The 23,579-nt window shown below is 33.2% G+C and overlaps 1 protein-coding gene across 6 annotated transcripts in view; it reads left to right on the top strand.

Annotated features, from left to right (window-relative positions):
• Window positions 1-23,366, top strand: part of POT1 (protection of telomeres 1) — an 85,398-nt gene extending 62,032 nt beyond the window's left edge. For all 6 annotated transcript variants that reach the window (XM_072784428.1, XM_072784429.1, XM_072784431.1 and 3 more), the window contains 8 exons: window positions 2,607-2,663; window positions 4,913-5,069; window positions 6,599-6,804; window positions 10,145-10,280; window positions 13,281-13,369; window positions 15,234-15,325; window positions 17,041-17,146; window positions 19,572-23,366. In XM_072784428.1, the coding sequence (XP_072640529.1) occupies window positions 2,607-2,663; window positions 4,913-5,069; window positions 6,599-6,804; window positions 10,145-10,280; window positions 13,281-13,369; window positions 15,234-15,325; window positions 17,041-17,146; window positions 19,572-19,684 (956 nt within the window). In that variant the 3' untranslated portion in view covers window positions 19,685-23,366. The remainder of the gene's footprint in view (window positions 1-2,606; window positions 2,664-4,912; window positions 5,070-6,598; window positions 6,805-10,144; window positions 10,281-13,280; window positions 13,370-15,233; window positions 15,326-17,040; window positions 17,147-19,571) is intronic.
• The last annotated feature ends 213 nt before the right edge of the window (window positions 23,367-23,579 follow it).

Genomic DNA, 23,579 nt, shown 5'->3' with positions numbered 1-23,579 from the left:
AGTTGTTTTAGCGTATGACTCTTGATTTCATATCAGGCCTTGATCTCAGGGTTGTGAGTCAAGTCCTGTGTTGGGCTCCATGCTTTAAAAAAAATTTTTTTTTTTTTTACAAAAATGGGACCATACTATACAGTTGCTTTCTTTATTAGTACACACCATAGACCTATGGGCTAGTCCATGTTCCTCAAACTCATTCTTTTAATAATTACATATTTTATAATGTGAATCTAACTTTATAAATTCAGCTGTTTTTCATTTCATGGACATTCAAGTTGTTTGCAATTTTTTGCTCTTACAAACAATGCTTTAGAAACCATCCTTGAACAATTGTACATTCCTGCTTTTCTTTCTCTATAATAAACTCCTAAAAGAGGGATTGATAGATCAAGGGGTAAGCACATCTTTGTATTTTAAGAGATGCTGTCAGATTATATGACAGAATGTCATAGGATTCATATGCAAATAGCACTTGTAGGAAAATGTCCTTTCCTTACATTCTCAAGTGGTATTGGAGGTCAGCAGTGTATGTAAATTTTGACAGTTTGGCAGGTATAAGGCGATATCTTATTTAGTTTCCTTGAGTACTTGGAAACTTGAAAATACTATATATTCATCGGCCATTTTACTTCCTCTTTTTTGGTTTATCTGTTCTTATTCTTTATCTGATTTTTCTGTTGGTTTTTTTTAACCATCTTATCAGTTTGTGGGAGACCATGAATATATATTTTACACTAATTTTCATATTATTTGAATGTTTTAAAGTTTTTGCCATTATTTTCACTTCATGCAGAACAGCTGATGCTAAGTAATCAGATTCATTGAAATTATATTTTGCCAGCTTAAGATTCCATTCAGGTTCTCTTGTCATTGATTCTTATGCCATTTATTAGTGATGTTGAGAAAGAAGGACAATTAATGCATATGTTTGTATATGATGCCACATAAATTATAGAAACATACTATGCTGTTCTATATAATAGAATGTAAGCTAAAGTAATTGCAAAATATGAGTACTTTTTAGTCTCAAATTCTTCATTTTAGAAAGCACTATTAAAACCTATTGCTACATTCATTACTTCTACTTTCTTGTTAAAGTAAAATCCTATCTTACGGTCTTCATCCAGTCATCCTGTTCAATAGAGTAAGTTTATTATCTTATCCATTTCTGTTTTCATTTCTTTCACAGTGTGTTTTTCCAAAATAATAAAAATTTTCAAACATACAGAAAAACCAAAACAGTTGTACAGTGAATACTCATATACATTCTATCTGGATTCTCTTTCCTCTGTTCTATCCTTCTGTCTTTTAATCCATCAGTCTGTCTTATATTCTGATACAATTCAAAGTTGCAGGCATAAATACACCTCCTAAACATTTTCCAATGAATATCGTTAACTAGAATTCAATATTTGTTGACCCTTTTTATTTTTGGTGTAAAGTTATATGCAGTGAAATGGACAACCTGAGTGTACCAGTCCATGAGCTTTGGCCAATTCGTGGTGTAACTTGAATCCCCTTAGGGACGCCTGGGTGGCTCAGCTGTTAAGCGTCTGCCTTCAGCTCAGGGAGTGATTCTGGGATCTGGGATCGAGCCCCACATTGGGCTCCCTGCATGGAGCCTGCTTCTCCCTCTGCCTATGTCTCTGCCTGTCTCGTGAATAAATAAATAAATCTTTAAAAAATAAAATAAAATAAATCCCTTTAAAAATCTAAAACATCACCCTTGTTGCAGAAAGTTCCCTCATGCTCCTTCCCAGTCAATCGTCATCCCCATTACAACCCCATAAGTTCTGATTTTTTTCCACCATAGATAATTGTGCTTCTTCCAGAATTTCAAATAAATGGAATAATATGTTACATACTCTTTTATGTACTATATGTTTTTGAAATTCATCCACATCGCATGTATTAGAGGTAGACTTTTTTTTAAAGATGAATTTCCAATCATTATAGCACCATTAATTTCCTTTTTTTCTGTAAAATGCCTTGGGTGTCTTTGTCAAAAATCAAATGAGTGTAAATGTGGATTTATTTCTGGGCTTTCCAGTCAGAAGTTCTCAGTAGTATGGTGTGAGTAAACATTTGTTTCCCTCATACTAATTTCCAGTTGTTGCAGTACCAGAGTTTTGCTCTCCCTTTGGATTGCTTTGCTGCCTTTATCAAAAATGAAATGCAGGTTTATTTCTAGGCTTCCTTTGTAATTCTCTTGATAGGTTTGTGAGTCTTCATGCCAGTATCATATTACCTTGATTACTATGGCTTTATAATAAGTCTTGAATTCAAGTAGAATAAGTCCTTCAGTTTTGTTCTTTTTCAGGATTATATTTTATATTTTAGATTCTTCCCATTTATACCTGAGTGATAGAATCTCTTGTCTTTTTCTGCAATACAGTCTCTGCAATTTTGATTAGGATTGTATTGAATCTATAGATCAATTTGGGGAGAATTGATGTCTTAACAGTTTTGAGCCTTCCAGTCCATGAACATAGCATATTTTACTCTTGTTTAGATTTTCTTCAGTTCCTGTCAGCAATTTTTCAGTGCTACATGGAATTTTTAACGGATTTTAAAATTGTTTAATTCTTTTTCCCTTCTCCTTCGTGTAGGCTCTGGATCAGTATCACTGTATGAAATAGAAAGATGTCAGCAACTATCAGCTACAAGTAAGATCAGTTCATTTTTAAAATATGAGTGTGATAGTGTGCATAATAAAATTGTCTTACCAACTAATTTGTTCCTATCTGATATTGAGAACAGAGATCCATGAGGGCAAAAATGTATCCCTATTTATATTTTATTTCCCTACTTCATCCTAAGTGGCATAAAATGGGAACCCAGAAAGATACATGGTTTTACATTGACTATATGTTTTAAGTCATATATCTGTAAGGTTTATAAAACATATTCCATTTAACAGTAGAGTGGGGCTTATTTTATTTTGAGAATGTAAAATATGACATAATTTTTATCTTTTCACGCTGTTCATTTAGCCATCTGCCTATAAAGGAGCTCCTTACAATATACCCCAAAACTTTAATGTTAGCAATGATAGTAAATCTGTCAGATACCTCTTTCTGTTACTTTAGCTAAGATAAAATAATTTAAGAAAAAAATATTTTTAAGCACAAGCCTATTAAGTGAAATTCTGTATAATATACTCTTAAGAAATATGAGTTTCTCATTACTGGAGAAAGAACATACAGCTATGAAACAGGGGAAAGCTAGAAGAAAGAAGCTTATGGTGGTGTTATTGGAATAGGAAGTGTTAGTATGTATTCATGGTTTTATAGATATAGAAGTAGATGTAAATGTGTCTTTTTACATATATATTCATATATATACAGGTGCATGTGTGTAAGTATAGGTATGAACACATGTGCATATACACCCAATTCTGTCCAGCTAAAGGGCTTCAAAGTAATGGCATGGCCCAGTAGCAATGAATGTACCTAGTGCATGAATCTTGGCTGATAAATAATATTCTCCCTTAAAAGGAGTCAGGGCTGCTTATAGAAATAGCAGACTCCAGGATTGGGGCAGGAGAATTATGAGTCTGGAACATCTTGTGCCAGAAGGTAAAGAAGTTCTCAGGTAATGATGGAGCATGTCAAATCTGATACAATTGGAGCATCAAAATAAAAAATACTAGTAATTGAATAAAACTGAATAAAGTAGGAATCCATTAGTCCATGTGGATAGTTAAATAAAAGAACAAATGAACAATTAAATGAGATTGAATGGAAAGCTCTTACTTATAATAGAATGACGACTAATAAATGTAAAAGGACTGATGAAGTTGGGGGGAAAAATCATTTTGCAACCATGATGGTAATAATTGATTTAATTGTAAATCATCAGTGGATTCTAAACTATCAGGATCCTAAATGTTTACTGAAGAATGGGATATTTATACTTCCCCAAGTACTTTCTTATTATAAAGGGGAAAATAATGAATTTATAGTGGAGAAACCTGTTGAACACCACCAGCATAACCAACTGAGCCAAGTTAACATCCACAGGAATGAAAACATCAATAATATATATGTATCTCTTGATACAATTCAGAGGATGTTTGTATCACTACTTACAGTATAATATACTGCCAAAAATGCCTGGTCTGCATCTGATCATGAGCAGAATCAGACACACCCAAATAAATGGCCTCTGCTCCTCAAATCTATCAGTGTCATGAAAGACCAAGAAAAACTGAGGGACCTTCTACATTAAAAAATTCCAAAGAGGGGCAGCCCCAGTGGCCCAGTGGCTTAGCGCTGCCTTCAGCCCAGGGCGTGATCCTGGAGATGCGGGATCGAGTCCCACATCTGGCTCCCTGCATGGAGCCTACTTCTCCCTCTGCTTGTGTCTCTGCTTCTCTCTCTCTCTCTGTCTCTGTCTCTGTCTCTCATGAATAAATAAATAAAATCTTAAAAAAAAAAAAAAAGTCCAAAGAGATAGGAAAATTAAATGCAATACATGGTTCAGGATTGGATTCTGGACCTGAAAATAAAATTCTAAACAACATTATAGGGACAGTTGAAGAAATTTGAATAATATCTGTTGATTCAGTGATAATATTACATCAATGTTATATGTTTTTAGGTTGAAAATTGCACTGTGATAGGTCAATGAAATTTCTTGTGAAATATACACTGAAATATTTAGAGATAAAGGAGCATGATATCTGGAAATTAATCTACAATGATCCATATGTGTATATATGAATCTATAAGGAGTTATATATATATGAAGAGAGAGCTAAAGACAGATGGAGATGATAAATGTGGTAAAATATTAACAAGGCTGACAATATGCCTTAAATAATTCACTTTTGTATCTGTTTTGGGGGGAGTTCATATTATGAATATTCTTATTCTTGTAGATTATTCTAATTTAATCTAAAAATTCTTTTAAGTACTTACAGATCATCAGTATTTGGAGAAAACCCCAATATGTACTATTTTGAAACAAAAAGCTCCTCAGCAGTATCGTATCCGAGCCAAATTAAGGTCATATAAGCCCAGAAGACTCTTTCAGTCTGTTAAACTCCATTGTCCTAAATGTCATGCACTGTAAGTATTTTCTGTAATAAAACAAAAGTTTTTATTTCATAATATTTATGCTTTCTTATATATCACTTTAAGTCCTGGCAATGAGTAAATTGTGACTGTGTATTGTATTTTGAAACACTGGTAACATTTTTAAGAAAAAATACTAAATTTTTAAAAAGTAAATCCTTCTGATATTTCTTAGTAATTATAAATAAAAGTGAGTGCTTTTTTGAAATCTGAAATTCTATTTAGTATTTCTGATTCATGCAAACAAACTATAAAAATACTTGGGGAGACTTTCTCATTTTTCACAAAAGAACTTCTTAAAAGTAAACCTTTAGTAACTAAAACTCTTAAATAGAGAAGAATTCTGTTTAGATGAAATTTCTAAATAAATGATAAAGAAAGCCTTGTTGATAATATTTCTGTCTTACAATATAGTATTCATAACTTAAATTTTTACTAATCATTGAGAACTTCTCAGTACAGCAGACTTTATTCCAAACATCAATTATTATACATATGTAAGTAACTTTATAAGACATTAGAATGAATATGTACTTATTAGGTCAAGACATATTCTGAAATTATATTTAATCTCTTTTCCTTTTTCATGCAATTTGTCTTCCCTCTAAATATATAATGTGTAAATAAAGTACATTTCCATTTTAAAATACATATTTGTGTGTATATATATTTGTGTGCATCTGTGTACACTAATACTAATTACATTACAAAATAGTGCTATTTGTAGAGATTTTTGATCATCAGACTTCCTCATATAAAATGGGGGGGCCATTTGCTACCCATTTGAGCTTGAAATGGTAGTTGGAATTAAAATACAGATTTTAGGTAATTATTGAAATATTAAGTTAAAGCTTGTCAAATTCTGTAAAGTTGTATAGCTTTGCCAAACAAAGCCATCCTCTCTGAGCATTTTTTTAAACAAATAAAATCATCTCAGAAAGGCTAAAGGTGTTACCTTAAACTTACCTTAAGTTACACAACAGGTTGGGGACAGAACCAGGATGAGGACATAGACCTTTTGATTCTGGATCATGTCATTTATTTCGTATACATACTTTAGCATGCAGCTTTTTAAAATTATTATTCTAGGTTAAATGTAATCGAAGGGAATATCGGTTTGTAAAGTAGGTGCCCTACGAAAGGGGGATTACTTAGGTTAGGTAAGTGGATATTTAATGGGCAACTGTCTTTTTTCCCCCCACAGAGAAGTTTAACATTCTTTACAAAAGGAGAATGAATTGGTGTTAGAAATAGTTATAAGATCCTTGTTATTACTAAACCAGATAAGGAAATTGCTGGTGGTTAATGTAATTATGATAGATCTACTCAGACGTGAAGTATCATCAAATGTATCTTTTTTGTTGAATAAGTCATTCAATCTGCAAAGTGAATTATCTCCATATTTTAAAATAAGTAGCTGGCTCATCAGCATATAAACAAAATTTTTTTAATTGGATAATTTGTTAAATTTGAATTTCTAAGTTTATACCAATTGGTTTGTATTTCGTCATTGATGATTTTAGGCAAGAAGTTCCACATGAGGGTGATATGGATATAATTTTACAAGAGGGTGCAAGTAAGACCCCAGATACCAAACTACAAAATACATCATTATATGATTCAAAAATGTGGACCACTACAGATCAAGGAGAACGAAATGTGGCTGTTCATTTTGTAAAAAATAATGGTATTCTTCCACTTTCAAGTGACTGTCTGATTTTGATAGAAGGTATTTAAATTACTGTTTTATTAGAATACAGCTTTTGTCTATGTCTTTCTTTGATTAATGATCATTAAATATATTTTAGGGCAACCTAGGACAATTCGATAAAATGGAATATATATAACAGGTAGATTTAAATATATATATACACATACACACACACACACACACACACAAATTAATCTGAATGACCTTTTGAGATTATACATTGAACTCAAGTGTTTGCATTTGTACATCTTGGATTTTAGATATAATCTTAAACAGATTCAAGCTCATTCTCAAGCTGAGTAGTGTTAATCAAGAGGCTGCTTGTTATGTACAGTTGCTGCTGTCTTAGCCTCTGGATGTCACTGTTGTTCCATAAAAGTAGAAGAAAGTCATCTCTTGATATGTAAGTCAAGGAAGGGACCCTTGAAATGAGTAAAGAAGACTTGACATGTTTTAAAAGACTGAAATCGAGTCATTTATTTTTGCATTTCCTTTCCACTTTTGTCTAATTTTAATCTGATGTTTATTTCATATATATATATATACACACACACACACACACACACCACATTCTTTTCCCATGCCAAATTTAAAGTTTTATTATTTTCCTTGAGAATATTCTATAATAAAAGGAAACATCATCTTTAATTTGCAGAAAATCTTTAGTTTCATTTTATAAATGAACTGATCTTTATTACTTATGATCATTTTTGTTACTGACATTTTTCTATTTATAAAAGTAATATGTAAATTGTTAGTATATATATTCATATATATATTCATATATATATATGAATACACATGAATTTTACCATTGGTATTATTTTTGTGACATTTTTAACACGTTTATAGTGTACCAGAAATAATTTTAATTTCTATGTACTTAATCATCACAATAATCCTATTCAGTTGGTACTATTAAAAGCTGTTTTTTATATATGAGAAAACTGAATCATAGAGAAGTTTTAGATCTTTCCCAGTACAGGTAGTAAGTGGAACTGAATTGTTTCCTGTTTTTTGACATAGTAACTCTATGATGAACTTTATCTTCCCTCTGGGTGAAGTGTAATTAGGAGGACACATGGAATAAAGTAAATGTTGCCTAGTTACTTTCCAATAAAGCTATCTTGGTTCATATGATTTAGTAGTATATGAGATTATCTGTTTCCCCATCCACATCATCATACACTAGCACTTAAGAAAATTTGTCTACTTTAGTGACTGAAATGTGGTATCTTACTCCATTAGCAATATTTTAATCTCTACCAGGAAATAGATATAAAAACAAAACACACAAACACATGCACACACAATAAAATGGATAAGACTATTTGTAAGCCCTAAAAATAAAATAAAGCCCTGGATCTATCAGGTTCTATAAGAACTCTCCTTGTAGGGCTAAAAGGATATCCTGTGTCTTAGAGTTCTCCTATGTTATATGGCCTCCCACAATTCTGTGCTGAAGCCAAATGAAACTTGAGGGTCCCAAGGAAGCTTGAATGAAGAAGTACCTTTAGTTCCTGATCCTGTCTTTAATTATCACTCATCTCACAACCTATCAGTCTCAACTCCTACAATTTCTCGATCCTCATTCCACCCTCCAGCTATATCAAACTGGTAGCAATTCCTAAACCCAGGATATTTCTCTGTGCCTCTTTGCCATTCCATCGCTATTCTCCATGCTCCAGTACATGTTCATAAGTAACGCAATAATTCCCTTTACTCAGCAGTTCATGTGAAATATTTAATGAGCACTTACACGTACCAAGCACTCTTCTGATTCACCAGGCAGATTTGAGTGGTTCTTACTGCATGGTGTATGAACTTTCAGTGGATCACTTTTCTTTTTGTATTATATTTGCATTATATCTGTTTATAGACTTGTTTGCTTATCAGTATGTAACTAATACAGGATATGTGTTTATTTTAATCTATGGATCTTTAGCTCCGAGGGTATAACAGTAGAGATATGCAACTGGTTCTCAGTAAATATATATTGAGTAAATAGGTAATCCAGAGTAATAACACTTACAGAGCTTTTTAATAAGATGCTAATGAAAATATATCTGAAAGCACTTTAATAAAATTATTTTTATTTTATCGTATTATAACCCTAATCATAGGCTAAGGCCTACCTAACTGCAGTATGACATAGCAGAACTGTGATTTCCAGCCTCACAAAGCTGTGAAAAGAGGAATGGGACCTGGGCACATTAAAACACCACAGACCTTGCTGTCCTTACCAAGATTTATCTCTTTTCTCTGAATAAACGCTTCTTGGATTGTTTCAAGAATTTGGCTAATTAATGGGGTTCTGAAAAAGTCAAATTTGACAGTTTTTGCCTTTGTTCTTTTTCCTATTCTGGAGAAGTGTATTTTTGGATGTCCTTACTCTGCTGTGCGGGAAGTGCTTCCCCCTCAAAATTGAATTTAACATTACAGATTTTAGGAAATACACAGAAATATTTTTTAAATCATATTCTCTTTCCCTGGAGAGGGAGAATTATCAATCTAGGTGAAAAGTGCACCCAGAAAAGGTACCAGTAGGTTTGAGTTATTATAGATATCGGTGCCTTGTGGTAGTACACCACTGGGCATGCTCACTCTTCTCTGCCAACATGATGGCTTTAATGGAAGTTTGAGGATTTTTCAGGAAAAACAAACACTATATTTGAATCCCTATTACACAGACTGTTTGCATCTATATTTAAATATAATAACCTAAAAGTTTAAAAGATTTATTTCAAACCCAATATTAGATTTACTTAGACATAGCAAATTTAATAATGAGAATCCTGTTAAACTTCGGCTCTCAATTTTCTTTTGAATACTTGAACCAAACTGTTCTGGCATAAAAGAGCAATTTGTATAAAAATTTAGAGAAATGGGGGATCCCTGGGTGGCTCAGCAGTTTAGCGCCTGCCTTCGGCCCAGGGGCGTGGTCCTGGAGTCCCGGGATCAAGTTCCACATCAGGCTCCCTGCATGGAGCCTGCTTCTCCCTCTACCTGTTTCTCTGCCTCTCTCTCTCTCTCTCTCTCTCTCTGTCTCTCTCGAATAAATTTTAAAAATAAAAAAAAAATTTAGGGAAATGGTTAAAATTTCACAAGCCTTGTGTTTTGCTCAAGTCCTGGCATTTTTGTGCATTGGTTTCTGTGATCAGGGCAGTATACTAAGTTTACAAATTACTGTATTTTACAATGTATAAATGTATTAATCATCTAAATTCATGCCTTCATTGTCTTTTTCTTGCAATCCCCTTAGTCTTTTGCTATACCTCATGTGTTACTTAATAGACACTCAACTTTGCCTTCATTGTATTTGTACTACTTAAAGGATTTATTTATTCTTTGTTAATAGGAGGTACACTCAGTGAAATCTGCAAACTCGCAGACAAGTTTCATAGTGTAATTCCTGTGAGATCTGGCCATGAAGACCTGGAAGTCCTTGATCTTTCAGCACCATTCCTTATACAAGGGAAAATTCATCACTATGGGTATGCTTTCAAATCTGAGAATTTTGAGAATTAAAAACTGCATAGAAATAACTTTTATTACTTTATCCCACTAGTTGCTGTATATTCAGTGGATACTCTTTGAATACCAACTTATAGGTACTAGATTTTTCTGGTATATATTTATTCTTTTGATAGCATATGTGTCAATTACCTACAATGTGCCAAGTATAAGGCTCACCCAGAGGCTAATATTCATTTGTTTTCTTTCACAAAGATTTAGATACTCGTGCAAAGATGGTTTAGAGCTGTATCCTACTAGAAGTTAAGTGATTGAATTCCAAAATTTCTGTACCAGATTTGTTGCCACTGAGGAACTGGAAGATAATCAGGATATATTAGGAACTAGAAACAGGCATGCATATCAAGTAATTTGTAGTCTGTCTTGTACCTTTTTAACTTTATAGTTTCTTCTGTTTTACAAATTTAAAATATTATGTTTATCAAAATGCTTGTGAAACCTTAAAGGTTTTACTTACTTAGGTTTTAGTTACTTTACTCAGATTTCTGGACCTGATTCTTTTTTAAAAAGCAGAATTTAAAGTAATTGCTTCATGGTCATCTGGGTTGCTCAGTTGGTTAAGCATCTGCCATTGGCTCAGGTCATGATCTTGAAGTCCAGGGATTGAGCCCCATGTGAAGCCCATTATCTCCTCCTCCCGCTGCCCCTCAGCCCGCTCCTGCTCACTTTCATGTGCTCTCTCACTCTCAAATAAATAAAATCTTTAAAAAATAAATAAAAATATTTTTAAAAAACTAATGCTTCAGTTTCTTTAATAGTAACACATCTTTTATGGTTTTTTATTTCTTGACTCTTTTACTAATGAAATTTTTTCAGAAAAGTTTTTGTCTCATGTAAATTTAAATTTGTTGACATAAACTTGTTCATAGTGCTTTTGATGATTTTTAAATCTCCACTTTGTTCCTGAATCCACTTAATATTATTGCCACCTTTTTTTCTTGACCTTTTTTGCCAAAGCAAATAGCTTTTGTTTTGTTAACACTCCCTATTGTTTTATTATTGTTTGTATTTTTATTTTCTGCATTTACTTTTTTAAGATTTCTTCAGTTTTTCTTTTTCAAGCATTTTTAATTGAATGCTTACCTCAGTTAACTCATTAATTTTTAGTATATTTTTCAATATTTACATTTAGGCCCCTAATATTTCCCCTGAGAAAATGGCCATAGCTTTAACCCAGGATTTGATATGTAGTGAGTTTTTTGTGTGTTTTTGTTGTGTTTTGTCTCTTCTAAATGTTTCCTAATTCTCATTGTGATTTCTTCTTAGGCCCATTAATTATTTAGCTGTGTATTTTTAAATCTTCACACACACATTTTAGGTGCTGTGTTTTTTTGTATTTTATTTGGATTACTTTTTAACCACATAGCTTGATACATTTCATAATGATTCTATAAGCTTCACTTAGCTTTGCTGTATCCCAGGATATTTGTTCAGATTTTGTATATATTGCCTATATTTTAAAAAGAACATGTATTTTTTAGTAATTGTGTTTAGTATTTAATAGTGTTATGTCCAGTAGACAAGCTTGTTAATCATATTTAAAACTTCTTTTTCCTTTGTAACTTTGTCTATTTAATCACTTCTGAGAGAGTGATTGCTTAATATCCTCAGTGGTTGTAGGTTTATGATCTTTTTTTTTTATCAGGATTTTTTTGTAGATTTCAGGGCTCTTTGCTGGTTAGCTTTCATGTTTCTTTGTTATATTTTAGGAAGTCTCATAAATAATTAGGACTAGATTTTAGTTATTTTAAAATATGTTTAAATGAGTTTAAAATATGTTAATTACTGATATATTTAGGTTTTGTTTCTACATTTTATGTTGTCTATTTAAACTATTACTCTTTAAAAAAATAAAAAAAAAACTATTACTCTTTCCCCTCCCCACCTTTTTTTGTTATTGTTTAGCTTTTTTTTTCCCTCTAGTATTCTGTTAGATTTATTTATAAAAATGTTCTTGATTTTTCCCCTTTTTCCTCTTTTGCTACTTTGGAAGTAATGAATTCTGTACTTAATTTTTATGTTACCCTTATATTTTAATCTGTATATTTAATTTTTAATTTGCATACTTTATCAATGTCTAAAGTTATTATCACAGCCCGTTTTTTAGGAAATAATATGCCTTCATTCAATATTCCCTTTTTCTGTTGAAGAAATATCTATGTATTTGAAGGGTGGGAGGAGATAATATTTAATATAAGTACCCTCTATCTTTCCCTAGATTATAAGTGAAAAGGAGTCTGAAAAAAAAAAAAAAAAAAAAAAGTCTGCATGAACCTTTTGGACATTGATTTTTATATTTTTATTCAAGGATATTTTCTTATCAACATCTCCTAATCTTACGATGATATATAATAAAAAAAAACAATTATTTGTACTTAAAGTATGTTTGTATATAAATAAAGCAAAATACCTCTACTAAATAATGTGCAGTTTTAGTAGATTGTGTAGTTTCACATTGATTTTATTATGAAAGATAAGTATTGTAGTAGGTGTTAGAAACTGTGAACCTCTAAATCTAAGTATGTGCTCACTGAATATATTATCCAAAGTCTCATTGACTTCTTTAGTGAGAATGATTTTTTCCTATTGGTTATATTTACCTAAGACCGTAACTATTATCACAGAGCCATCAAATGAAAGAGTCCTTAGAGATTGTCTCTTTCACACTTTTTCATTTTACCAAATAAAGAAATCAGCCAAATTAACAATCTGGATCTGGACCCTCTCTCTTATTCTCAACCTAGTTCCTTATTCTGAACTATTCTTTCTTTTCAATTGCTTCTACTGTAAAAAGCTTATATTTTTATAATTTGGCTTATACTCTGTGCATTACAGTAGGGAAGGTACAACACTATTTAACTTTTTAAACTGCTTGTTTGAACAACAAAAATAAAGTATAATAAATGAGTTATAATAATTATTTTTAAATGCCTGTGGTTTTTTTCTATCATTAATTTCAGATGTAAACAATGTTCTACTTTGAGACCAATTCAAAATCTAAATTCCCTGGTTGATAAAACACAATGGATTCCATCTTCTGTGGCTGAAGGTGAGCTAAATTTGTGTGTCGTGCAACTGTGACCTCACTGATTATATTTCAGTGTTTGTGGGTATAGTAAAACCGGAGCAAAGACTGAGCTATAGTTTAACTTTACTTAGGCAAAACCATTTTTATGGTGATTTTATAACCAGTTTTATCAGTGGTTATAATAAAAGTATAAAGTGAAGTTTAAAATATTTGAAAACTTGCTTTCAAGCATCTACCAATATCTTTAACCATTACATTTTAATCTTCAATAATTTGTTTCAGTTTTAATTATTAATTACAGATACAGATTCTGAAAAATCTCTCCAGTTCACAGTATTTTAGGATTAAAAACAGTTTTAATGATGGCTATTACACAGCTCTTTACCCAATATACATTTTTTAGCTGGAACAAAAACTTCTTATATCATATTCTTCAACTGTGATCATCCAGCTGCGGCGTAAAACTCTTTCAGTGACAGAGGACTCATTACATTGCAAAGCAACATATGCCCTTAATTTTTAAGCAAAATCTGCCTCTTTAAAATTTTAATATAAACCATGTTCTGTCAACTATAATTAGAGTACATGTCTTCAATAAGATTAACCGGCTTTGTGCATTTAAAGATCCCCATCAAGCCTTCACCAAGTTTTTATTTCTCCAGCTAGGTACATACCCTCACTTCATTTGGTATTTTCTCACATTCCTTACTATTTCATTTCTCCTCCTTAGTAAACATTTCACTTTACCACTGTTCTTCTCAAAGTTTATCATTTAAAGCTGCAAATAGGGCTGCAAATGTTATCCAGTTGAGCATATAAAGAAAACCTTTATTTCTCTAAAATTGGACACTTTGTTTCTACTAGCCTGAAAATTTTATTGTGTAGATATTTATTTGTATACTTGGTTTTATTTTCTTTCTTTTGTAATCTAGCTATATGATATTGCTACCTCACATTTTGTTTGTGGTCCATGCAATTCCAGGTTACTTTCATGTGAGCTCCCTGCTTTACAGTGTGGTCTCCCTATCCCATTCTTAATGCAGTTCTTTGTTTAGGTAGGTCCCTCAGGGTGGATTTTATGGTCACCCTTCTTGGTTTTAGCTTAGTTTTAACCTATGGAGACCTTTAGAATCCTAAAAATCAGTTCTTCTATAGTAACAATTTTTGTCATGTCTGCATGCCATAATTCATTTCTCTCTATCCTAATTTATTCTTAATTACTCCTTTTAAATATGGATTCCACAAATGGAAGACAGTATTTCATTTTATAAATTTTAAATGTCTCCTATCTCCAAATACAAAGTACCATTTTAACCTATGAATTTTCATATCATTTAGTATCTCTCTTTAATTTCTTCTTCCTCATCTTACCAAATTATGAAATCTCATCTTCTGATATTTTTGTCCATTGAACCAGATGATATCTTAAAAAATAAGTGATCCCCATGTTTATAATACAGAGGGGAGAGACATGTTACAGAATCATAAATATTAAACTGTATACTATTTTTTTAGAACATTCTGAATTTTAATTTTGTCTTTCATGAGGCAGACATACAGTGAATTGTAGTTCATGAATCAGTTTTTATGTTTTCTATCAAGTTAGCAACTCATTTTAATGATATATTATGCTAATATTTAATCAAAAAAATAGAAGCAATTGCTTATGAGTCATTGTCCCTACATAGGTATAATGTAATGTTCTAAATTGGACCTGCTAAATGAATATAATATACTGTTATTAAAGAACGAAAGTCACATATATAACTTTTTATCTTAAATTATTTTAGTAAACAAAACATAACAGCATAAGACAATTTTTACTTCACTTTGATTATAAGGAATAGAAGATTCACATAGTTTGATCTTTTTTTCCCTTCACTAGTACTGGGTATTGTACCCCTTCAACATGTGTTTGTAATGACATTTACTCTTGATGATGGAACAGGAGTATTGGAAGCTTATCTCATGGATTCTGTAAGTAACAGAGTTGGTATAGGTATTTATAACAAAAAAAAATTTTTTTTAAATTCTAATGTATGTATTCATACCTACTTTATTACTGAGAGGATTTAAGGCAACTTAAAAAAATAAAATACAAGCACATAAATCTTGAAGTGTCTATATATTTATCCTGTCTTGCTTTGACTCTGTAAATTTAATATCCAAATCATGAAAAATTGAAGAATAGGAATTTGAAGAGAGAGTCTTCAGAAGGTTTACTCCAGGAGCCAGAGGCAGAAGTATGACCACAACTTCTAGACATTATCTAGCACCATTTTACGAGGTTTTTTAAGTCTCCATATGTCCATATTAGAGAGAACTAAATTACTTCAGAAGGGAGATGGTTATATTGTGTGTAGCTAGGGAGCTATCCACAAACCTCCCTCATTTTTAACAACAGTTCTAAGTTTGGGGGTTCCTAGGACCACCCTGAAGTTTTGATAATGTGCTAGAAAGACTCCTGTTAACTTTCTGTAAGTTACTGTGCTATTATGGTTTATTATACCTAAAGGATACAAATTAAAATCATCCAGGGGAAGAGGTGCATAGGACAGAGTCCAGGAAGTTCCAAACATGAAGCTTCTAGTGGTTCTCTTCCCATGGAGTAGCAGACAGTGTTACCAGCCTTATATGATGTGTAATGTTACACATGGAGTTTTGCCAGCAGGGAAGCCTCACTGAGCCTTAGCGTCTAGAGTTTTTATTGGGACTCTGTCATTCATGGTTAATTAGCCCATATGGCTGATCTCAGTTTTCAGCCCCTCAGAGATCAAGTAAATACCACATGCCCCAAACTCACAACCTAAACCTCTAGTGTAACAAACATGGACATTCCTAACAGGCATTTTCTAAGGCTGAGAGATTATTTCCAGAAGCCAACAGCAGAGGCCAGATTTCTGTTAGCAGTAAGGTTGAATATTTTTACTGCACACATTGGGAAACAGTCTGGGGTAACGCTGAGAGAATTTTCCCTCCCACTTAAACAATTCATTTGTCCAGTTATTGAATGAATATTTAATGAGCACTTGCTATGTGCCAGGTACTGTTGTATGTGATGAGGTTATAGCAGTGAACAAAACAAAGCAAACAAAATCTTTTCTTTTAAGAAAGTATAATCTTATAATCTGATAGAGGAGGGAAAAATGAATACACTTCATCATGTGTAATACTCTTTTAAACTTTAACACTAGATTTTTTTCCTATACACAAGGAGAATGATAGACCCCACTCTTTCCTAAATACCATTATTCTTATCATTAAGTCAAAGCAGTTTAATTGGATTATACACACACACACACACACACACACACACACCTCTATGCTGTCTTTAGATTCCAGTAGTAAATCAGATTTTAAGAATTCAGACAAGAACTCTATGAATTCTACAATATTGGTAGAGTAAAATAGTCTCGATTATTTTAATTAGATAATAATGAAATACTTTTATTATAACTTTTTAAAAAATTAACTTCTGGGGCATCTGGGTAGCAGAGTCGGTTAAACTTCTACCTTTGGCTCAGATCATGATCTCGGTCCTGGGATCAAGGCCTCGTCCAGCTCCCTGCTCAGCAGAGCCTGCCTCTCCCTCTCCCTGCACCCAACCCCAGTGCTCTCTCTATCTCAAATAAATAAAATCTTCAAAAAAATAAAAAAGATTAATTTCCTTTTTTCCTCTAAATTTTTTCAAGGACAAATTCTTCCAGATCCCAGCATCAGAAATCCTCATCAATGATGACCTTCAGCAGAGTATGGATTCGATCATGGATATGTTTTGTCCTTCAGGAATAAAAATTGGTAGGCAATAATATTTTTAACATTCATTCTTTTTTTGAAACAGTACTTGACATGTATCTAATATGTAGATTTAGAGGCATGAAAAGGGGATGCCTGGGTGGCTCAGCGGTTGAGCGTCTGCCTTCGGGACAGGGTGTGTGATCCTGGAGTCCCGGGACCAAGTCCCATGTCGGGCTCCCTGCATGGAGCCTGCTGCTCCCTCAGTCTGTGTCTCTGCTTCTCTCTCTCTCTCCCCCTGTGTCTCTCATAAATAAATAAATAAAATCTTTAAAAAGAAGAAAATAGAGGTATGAAAACTTGGAAGTCTGGATCTAAATAATCTATTGTCTGGTTTACCTTTTGATGAAGACAGCAGGGAGAAAATAGGTAAGAATCAGAATTCATGAAATGAAAAGATTTTTAAAATCTTTTGAAATATAATAAAAGGGAGGTAGTTTTGATCACAAGCACATTTGATACTGTGTTTATGCATACAAATATTTTTGTTGAGATTATACCAAGAGATGAAATTTTGACAAGAGACATTTTCTATAACACTTCATTTAGCCAGTTTAATTCATTCATGAATTTCTGCTTAGTAGTAACTAGTTTTAGATTTTATACATTTTTATTTTATTAATTGTTTTCTGTCAGCTTTACTTGTTCTCTGGATAACATCTTATGCATTAAACAGATCTTCAGATCAAAGCATGTTGATTACATTTACTGCCACTGACTTCCTTTTGTGGCCATCATTTCTGTTTATTTGAAATTTGCAGACCTTAGGGGTACCTGGATGACTCAGTCAGTTAAGCATCTGCCTTCTGCTCAGGTCATGGTTTCAGGCTTCCTGCTGAGTTAGGGAATCTGCTTCTCCCTCTCTCTCTCTCTCTCTCTCTCTCTCTCTCTCAAACAGATGAATAAAATCTTTAAAAAAAGAAAAGAAAAAAGAAAAGGAAGGGAGGGGAGGAAGGAAGGAAGGAAGGAAGGAAGGAAGGAAGGAAGGAAGGAAGGAAGGAAGGAAGGAAGGAAAGAAAAGAAGAAGGAAGGAAGGAAGGAAGGAAGGAAGGAAGGAAGGAAGGAGAAAAGAAAAAAGAAAAAAGAAAGAAAGAAAGAAAGAAAGAAAGAAAGAAAGAAAGAAAGAAAGAAAGAAAGAAGAGAGAAAGAAAGAAAGAAAGAAAGAAAGAAAGAAAGAAAGAAAGAAAGAAAGAAAGAAAGAAAGAAAGGAAGGAAAGGAAGGAGAAAGAAATTTACAGACCTCCATCATAGAAAAACAGCTTGACTCCCCTAACAATTTCTCATCAATAACCAATTTCACCAGCTGCAGATTTAGCTGCTGTCACTTTAACTTATTAGGTTATTTTTTTAAAAAAGATTTTATTTGTTTATTTACGATAGACACCGAGAGAAAGAGAGAGGCAGAGACACAGGCAGAGGGAGAAGCAGGCTCCATGCATGGAGCCCAACGTGGGACTCGATCCTGGGTCTCCAGGATCACACCCCGAGCTGAAGGTGGCGCTAAACCGCTGGGCTACCGGGGCTGCCCTGTTTAGGTTATTTTTAATCAGACTTTATTATCCCCTGGTCAGTCTGCATTTTATAACAATTCCAAAAAGATAGCTTTTATATAAATCTGTAGCTAGGTTTAACTTACATACTTTTATTTGATGTCAGCTTTAAATTTTGGTTTTAATTCTTTTAGATAAATTTCTGGAAATAAAACTTTCATATCAAAGAGCACGGGCTTGGTAGGCTTTTGATAAATGTTGCCAGGTTGCTTTTCAAGAATATTTTACCTATTTATAGTTCTACCAGAAATATAAGGAGAGGAGAATGCCTGTCTTGCTTGACTCTTGCCAGTATTGACTATATTAAGTGTCTTTCAAACTTGAATATGAAGAAGCATTAAGAAACTTTTCTAGAAGTTTTAAATAGATTTATTGTGGTCTTGACCAAAGGTTAGAAATAGCACCTCAGGTGCCAACATTGTCTGAACTCAGAGCCTGGTACCTGATGGGAGTTTCAGCTAGACAAGTATAAGAGCCTGAGCAGCTGATGTGAATCTCACAGTTTCTTTGCAGTCAACCAAGAAAAAAAAAGGAAAAGCAAAAAACAAAAATCTGGGGAGGTCAGTAAGCAGCAGGAAGAAAAGTTCAGAATGAGATGACTGCTACCTTTGCTGTCAAATGTTTGGAAAATCCCACATTTAATTATTGTTTTCTGTTGGGAAAAAAAAAATCAAATTAGTTAGGATTGTTGCAAAACAGTAACAAGAACCCAGTGTATAATGGAAGAGTAGATAATATTAAATTTAAAGTGTATTTATTTACTTTTCAAGCTAAATTAAATGTTAATTTTTCTAGCTAAGCATTATACTTAGATACATATTTCAGAGATACTTGTTTAACGTTAACAGTTAAATAACTTTTTTTTTTCTCATTTGTAGATGCATATCCATGGTTGGAATGCTTCATCAAGTCGTATAATGTCACAAGTGGAACAGAGCAGCAAATTTGCTATCAGATTTTTGACACCACAGTTGCAGAAGATATAATCTAATATTGTCATTTAGCTTAGCATATGTAAAATATTATAATTTTAGAAAACATAATTTTCTGTGAGATTGTTATCAAACACATAGTTTAACTGTATAGTTTATCTTTCCATTTTAACCACATTTAATTTTTTTTCCACAAATAGACATTATGTTATCTTACTGCCTTCTTGTGAGTAAGTTAAAAATATTTCTTTGGCTCAAAATTTCCAGTATGGTGGTTGCTAGGGGTATAAAGGAGAAAGGAGAATAAGTAGGACTGTCTTTGTTTACCCCTAGTAGCCCTTTCAGAGAAATTGTTCTGATACTCTACACTAAAAATCACTTTCCTTATTGGTTTTTCCATGGGTCAGCCAGTGATTTATCTGCCAGCCTCTATCTATACTTGACCTTCTTTTCCTGCCCTGATTTTTATATCAGCAGTGTTAATGATTTTAGCATGGATATGGGGTTAGAAAATGTCCTTACATTAACTCATTCTGCTTTTACTAAGTGCGAGGCATGTAGCGGCTAGTGGTTTGATTTGGTTTTGTACAACAGATCTGCTTAAAGAAGTACTCTTGCTGCTTAAAGAGCACTCATCAGTGCTCTTCTGACTGATGACAGCACGCTTACAGGACTGATTCACTTTAGTGTATGTGGCAGGATTGCTTTCTTTCAGTGCTGTAAACCAATTTAGGATAAATCTGTTTTTTTAAGACCTGAATTATGTACTTCTGATTGCTTGCGTCTCTACATGGTATTAGAAGGTATTGCAGTCCACCTTGATCTAATAAAGCAGTCAGATTTTACAGTGTTAGTGACTTATATTACCTTTTTTAAAATTGTCTTGTGTAATATATATCTATATTTCAGATTGAACATAGAATGAGATATTTATATGGTAGTCTACTTTTTATATGACAGTGGTTGTGAAATTTAGAATCGTGAATATTCAGTTTTATACAAATATACAAATATTTGTATATATGTATAGACTTGCGTATATTATTTGGTAAATACTGAGACATACAGATCTACCTAGTTCAATATTAGTGAAGAATAAATTAATACACATATTACACCTGTTTTCTTTATTTGCTCTGTGTTGAGTTGAAGCATGATTAGAGGCAAAGAATCACACAGGAGTGTCCATATAGAAGATATTTAAGATTGTCTATATACTAGGTACTGTGCAAAGCATTTAACTATATTTGAGTTTCACAACAATCATTTTCCTGATAAAACTGAGGCTTGATTGATGAGCTGACTTCACTAAGTTCACACAGTTATTAAATGCTAGTCAGTACTCGAATTCAGGTAATCTGTGTTCAGAGGCTGCACTATTAACCACTCCAGGATTCTGGGGCAAAAGCTAGCATGGGATTTTCTACAAATGAGACCTTCCTTAAATATTTGAAGTAACATTGGAAATAAATTATGAGAGGAGTCCATGTTATGTTTTCTTAGACTATCAAAAGGCTTTTAACATTTTATTGGCCAAGAAAGGGTCAAATATCTGATTTCCTCTGCTCATAACAACTCCAAATTCTAGTTTCTGAGTACATTAGCCTATCCCCAGACCTAATTACCCGTCTCTCATCACTGAATTATCAGCTTGTTGGAGATGGTAGAAAAAGAGGCTGATGCTGCTGGTTTGGGGATATAAACTTTGGTTCAAAACATCTTCAGAGAAAAGTTTTAGGAACTGTATAAAAGAACAGATCGATTTCAGTATCAGTGGTATGCGGGGATCTGAAGGCGAGAGAGCCATTTCCTCTTCAGGAAACACCCAGTCTAGAAGAGGAGGGGTCAGAAGGTACAGCAGGTCACAGTGCCGTCTCCTTTCTTTTCTTTTCTTTTCTTTTTTTTTAATAAACTCCCCCACATTGTCATCATTTGTTTGTTTTTTAACCTTTCAGCTTGTAACAAGAACTGGTCTCTCAACACCTAGTGCTTATACAGTGATGATGTATGCACCTTACCATGAAGCAGGAACGCAGAATGCTAGGAGAATTCTATTTCTGGAACAAGTAGATGGTAGTTCACTGTGCTCTGATTTGAGCCATGTCCTCTTTCCTGTTCATGTGAATACCAGTAGTCTTCATGTCAGATTTAAAATTACATAAATTTAAGAATGTAGTTTGTGCACAACTTCTTGCTCAATTTCCAGTCTCTGCAGCATCCATTAGCTACTACTGGATTGTCTCTTGTCACCCCTGCACTGTTCTATATGAGGAAGAGAGGGCGTAGCTTAGAAAATCTGAGGTAGTCAATTACACAATAATGAAAAATGCACTGCTCACACGCTTTTTTTTTTAATAAATTTATTTTTTATTGATGTTCAATTTTCCAACATATAGAATAACACCCAGTGGTCATCCCATCAAGTGCCCCCCTCAGTGCCCATCACCCAGTCACCCCCACCTCCTGCCCACCTCCCTTTCTACCACCCCTAGTTCGTTTCCCAGAGTTAGGAGTCTCTCATGTTCTGTCTCCCTTTCTGATATTTCCCACTCATTTTTTCTCCTTTCCCGTTTATTCCCTTTCACTATTTTTTATATTCCCCAAATGAATGAGACCATGTAATGTTTGTCCTTCTCCGATTGACTTATTTCACTCAGCATAATACCCTCCAGTTCCATCCACGTCGAAGCAAATGGTGGGTATTTGTCATTTCTAATGGCTGAGTAATATTCCATTGTATACATAGACCACATCTTTATCCATTCATCTTTCAATGGACACCGAGGCTCTTTCTTTCCCTACCCTCCATTACACTGCTATTTAAGGGAACTACACAGGCCAAGATGAGATGCATCATTCCTTCTTCCCCCCACCCCTTTTTTTAACCCCTGGTCATGTTGCATGTTGGGAACTGTTTCTGAATGAATATAGAAAGACTGGTGTTAATGGAATAGACGCTGAATACACCTCTGTCTACCTAAGAAAGCAATCTCCACACAATAGGGTACTGGCTGCACAATTTTTGAGTCCGTGTAGCTCCCATGTTGTAGCTACTTGCAGGTCCCAGAGATAGGCCAGAATCTAACCAGCTGTGCTTTTGTGTTTCCAAAGTCAAAGCATGAGTTTGTCATGACTTGTGACTCTCAAGCCAGATGATTCTCTTCTACACTTTCTGGCACCTTTCCTTGATATCTGGGAAAATAGCTAGATTCTTCTGATTATTTTCAGTGTTTTGAATTTTGGCCATGTATTTCACTAAGTTTTGTTTGTATCCAGAATTTCTTGAAATAAAAGTAATTGTATTGGTATGAATTGAAACAATATAAAGCATATGAAGTTGAACATTAATTCTTACTCTAACTAGTACCCCAGAGGGCGTTTGGTATATAATTTTGCGGACTATTTTCCCTATGAATGGGTAAATATATGTATATATGCTTTTAAAAATAGCTCATGCTATAAATATATTTCTGCAACTTGCTTTTGTCACTTTATAAAGTAGACTTTGTATTTTATATAAATACACAGAGAAGGACAAACTTATTTGTAATTATTCAGCATAAGTAGGAATTCTCTGATTATTTATTTCTATTTTTATCGTGGTTTTTGGCATATTTAAGTGTTCTATTTCTTATTGTAACAATTTTGGAATTTTATATTTTTATAGGAATGCATTCAGATTACTTGTTTTGTTGATTTTATTGCCTTATCATTATTCATAATAATATTATTATTACTTTAGTCTGTCTTTTGTCTGGTGTTATTTTCCCTTTAAGTAAATCTGAAGCTCCTGGGACCTGGTTTCATTATATCTACTGGAGGTTCTTAGATGATCAGAATTTTGAAGACCTATCCAACTCCTGGTACAGATTAGGACTCTACCATGACACAATCATCTTGAAATGTTCTTTCATGCTTCAAAGGACTCATTGTAAGAGAAATGAGTTTATGTTA

This window comes from Canis lupus, chromosome 18, assembly GCF_048164855.1.
Source record: "Canis lupus baileyi chromosome 18, mCanLup2.hap1, whole genome shotgun sequence".
NCBI classification, from domain to species: Eukaryota; Metazoa; Chordata; class Mammalia; order Carnivora; family Canidae; genus Canis; species Canis lupus.
This window is presented reverse-complemented; position numbering and strand designations above follow the sequence as displayed.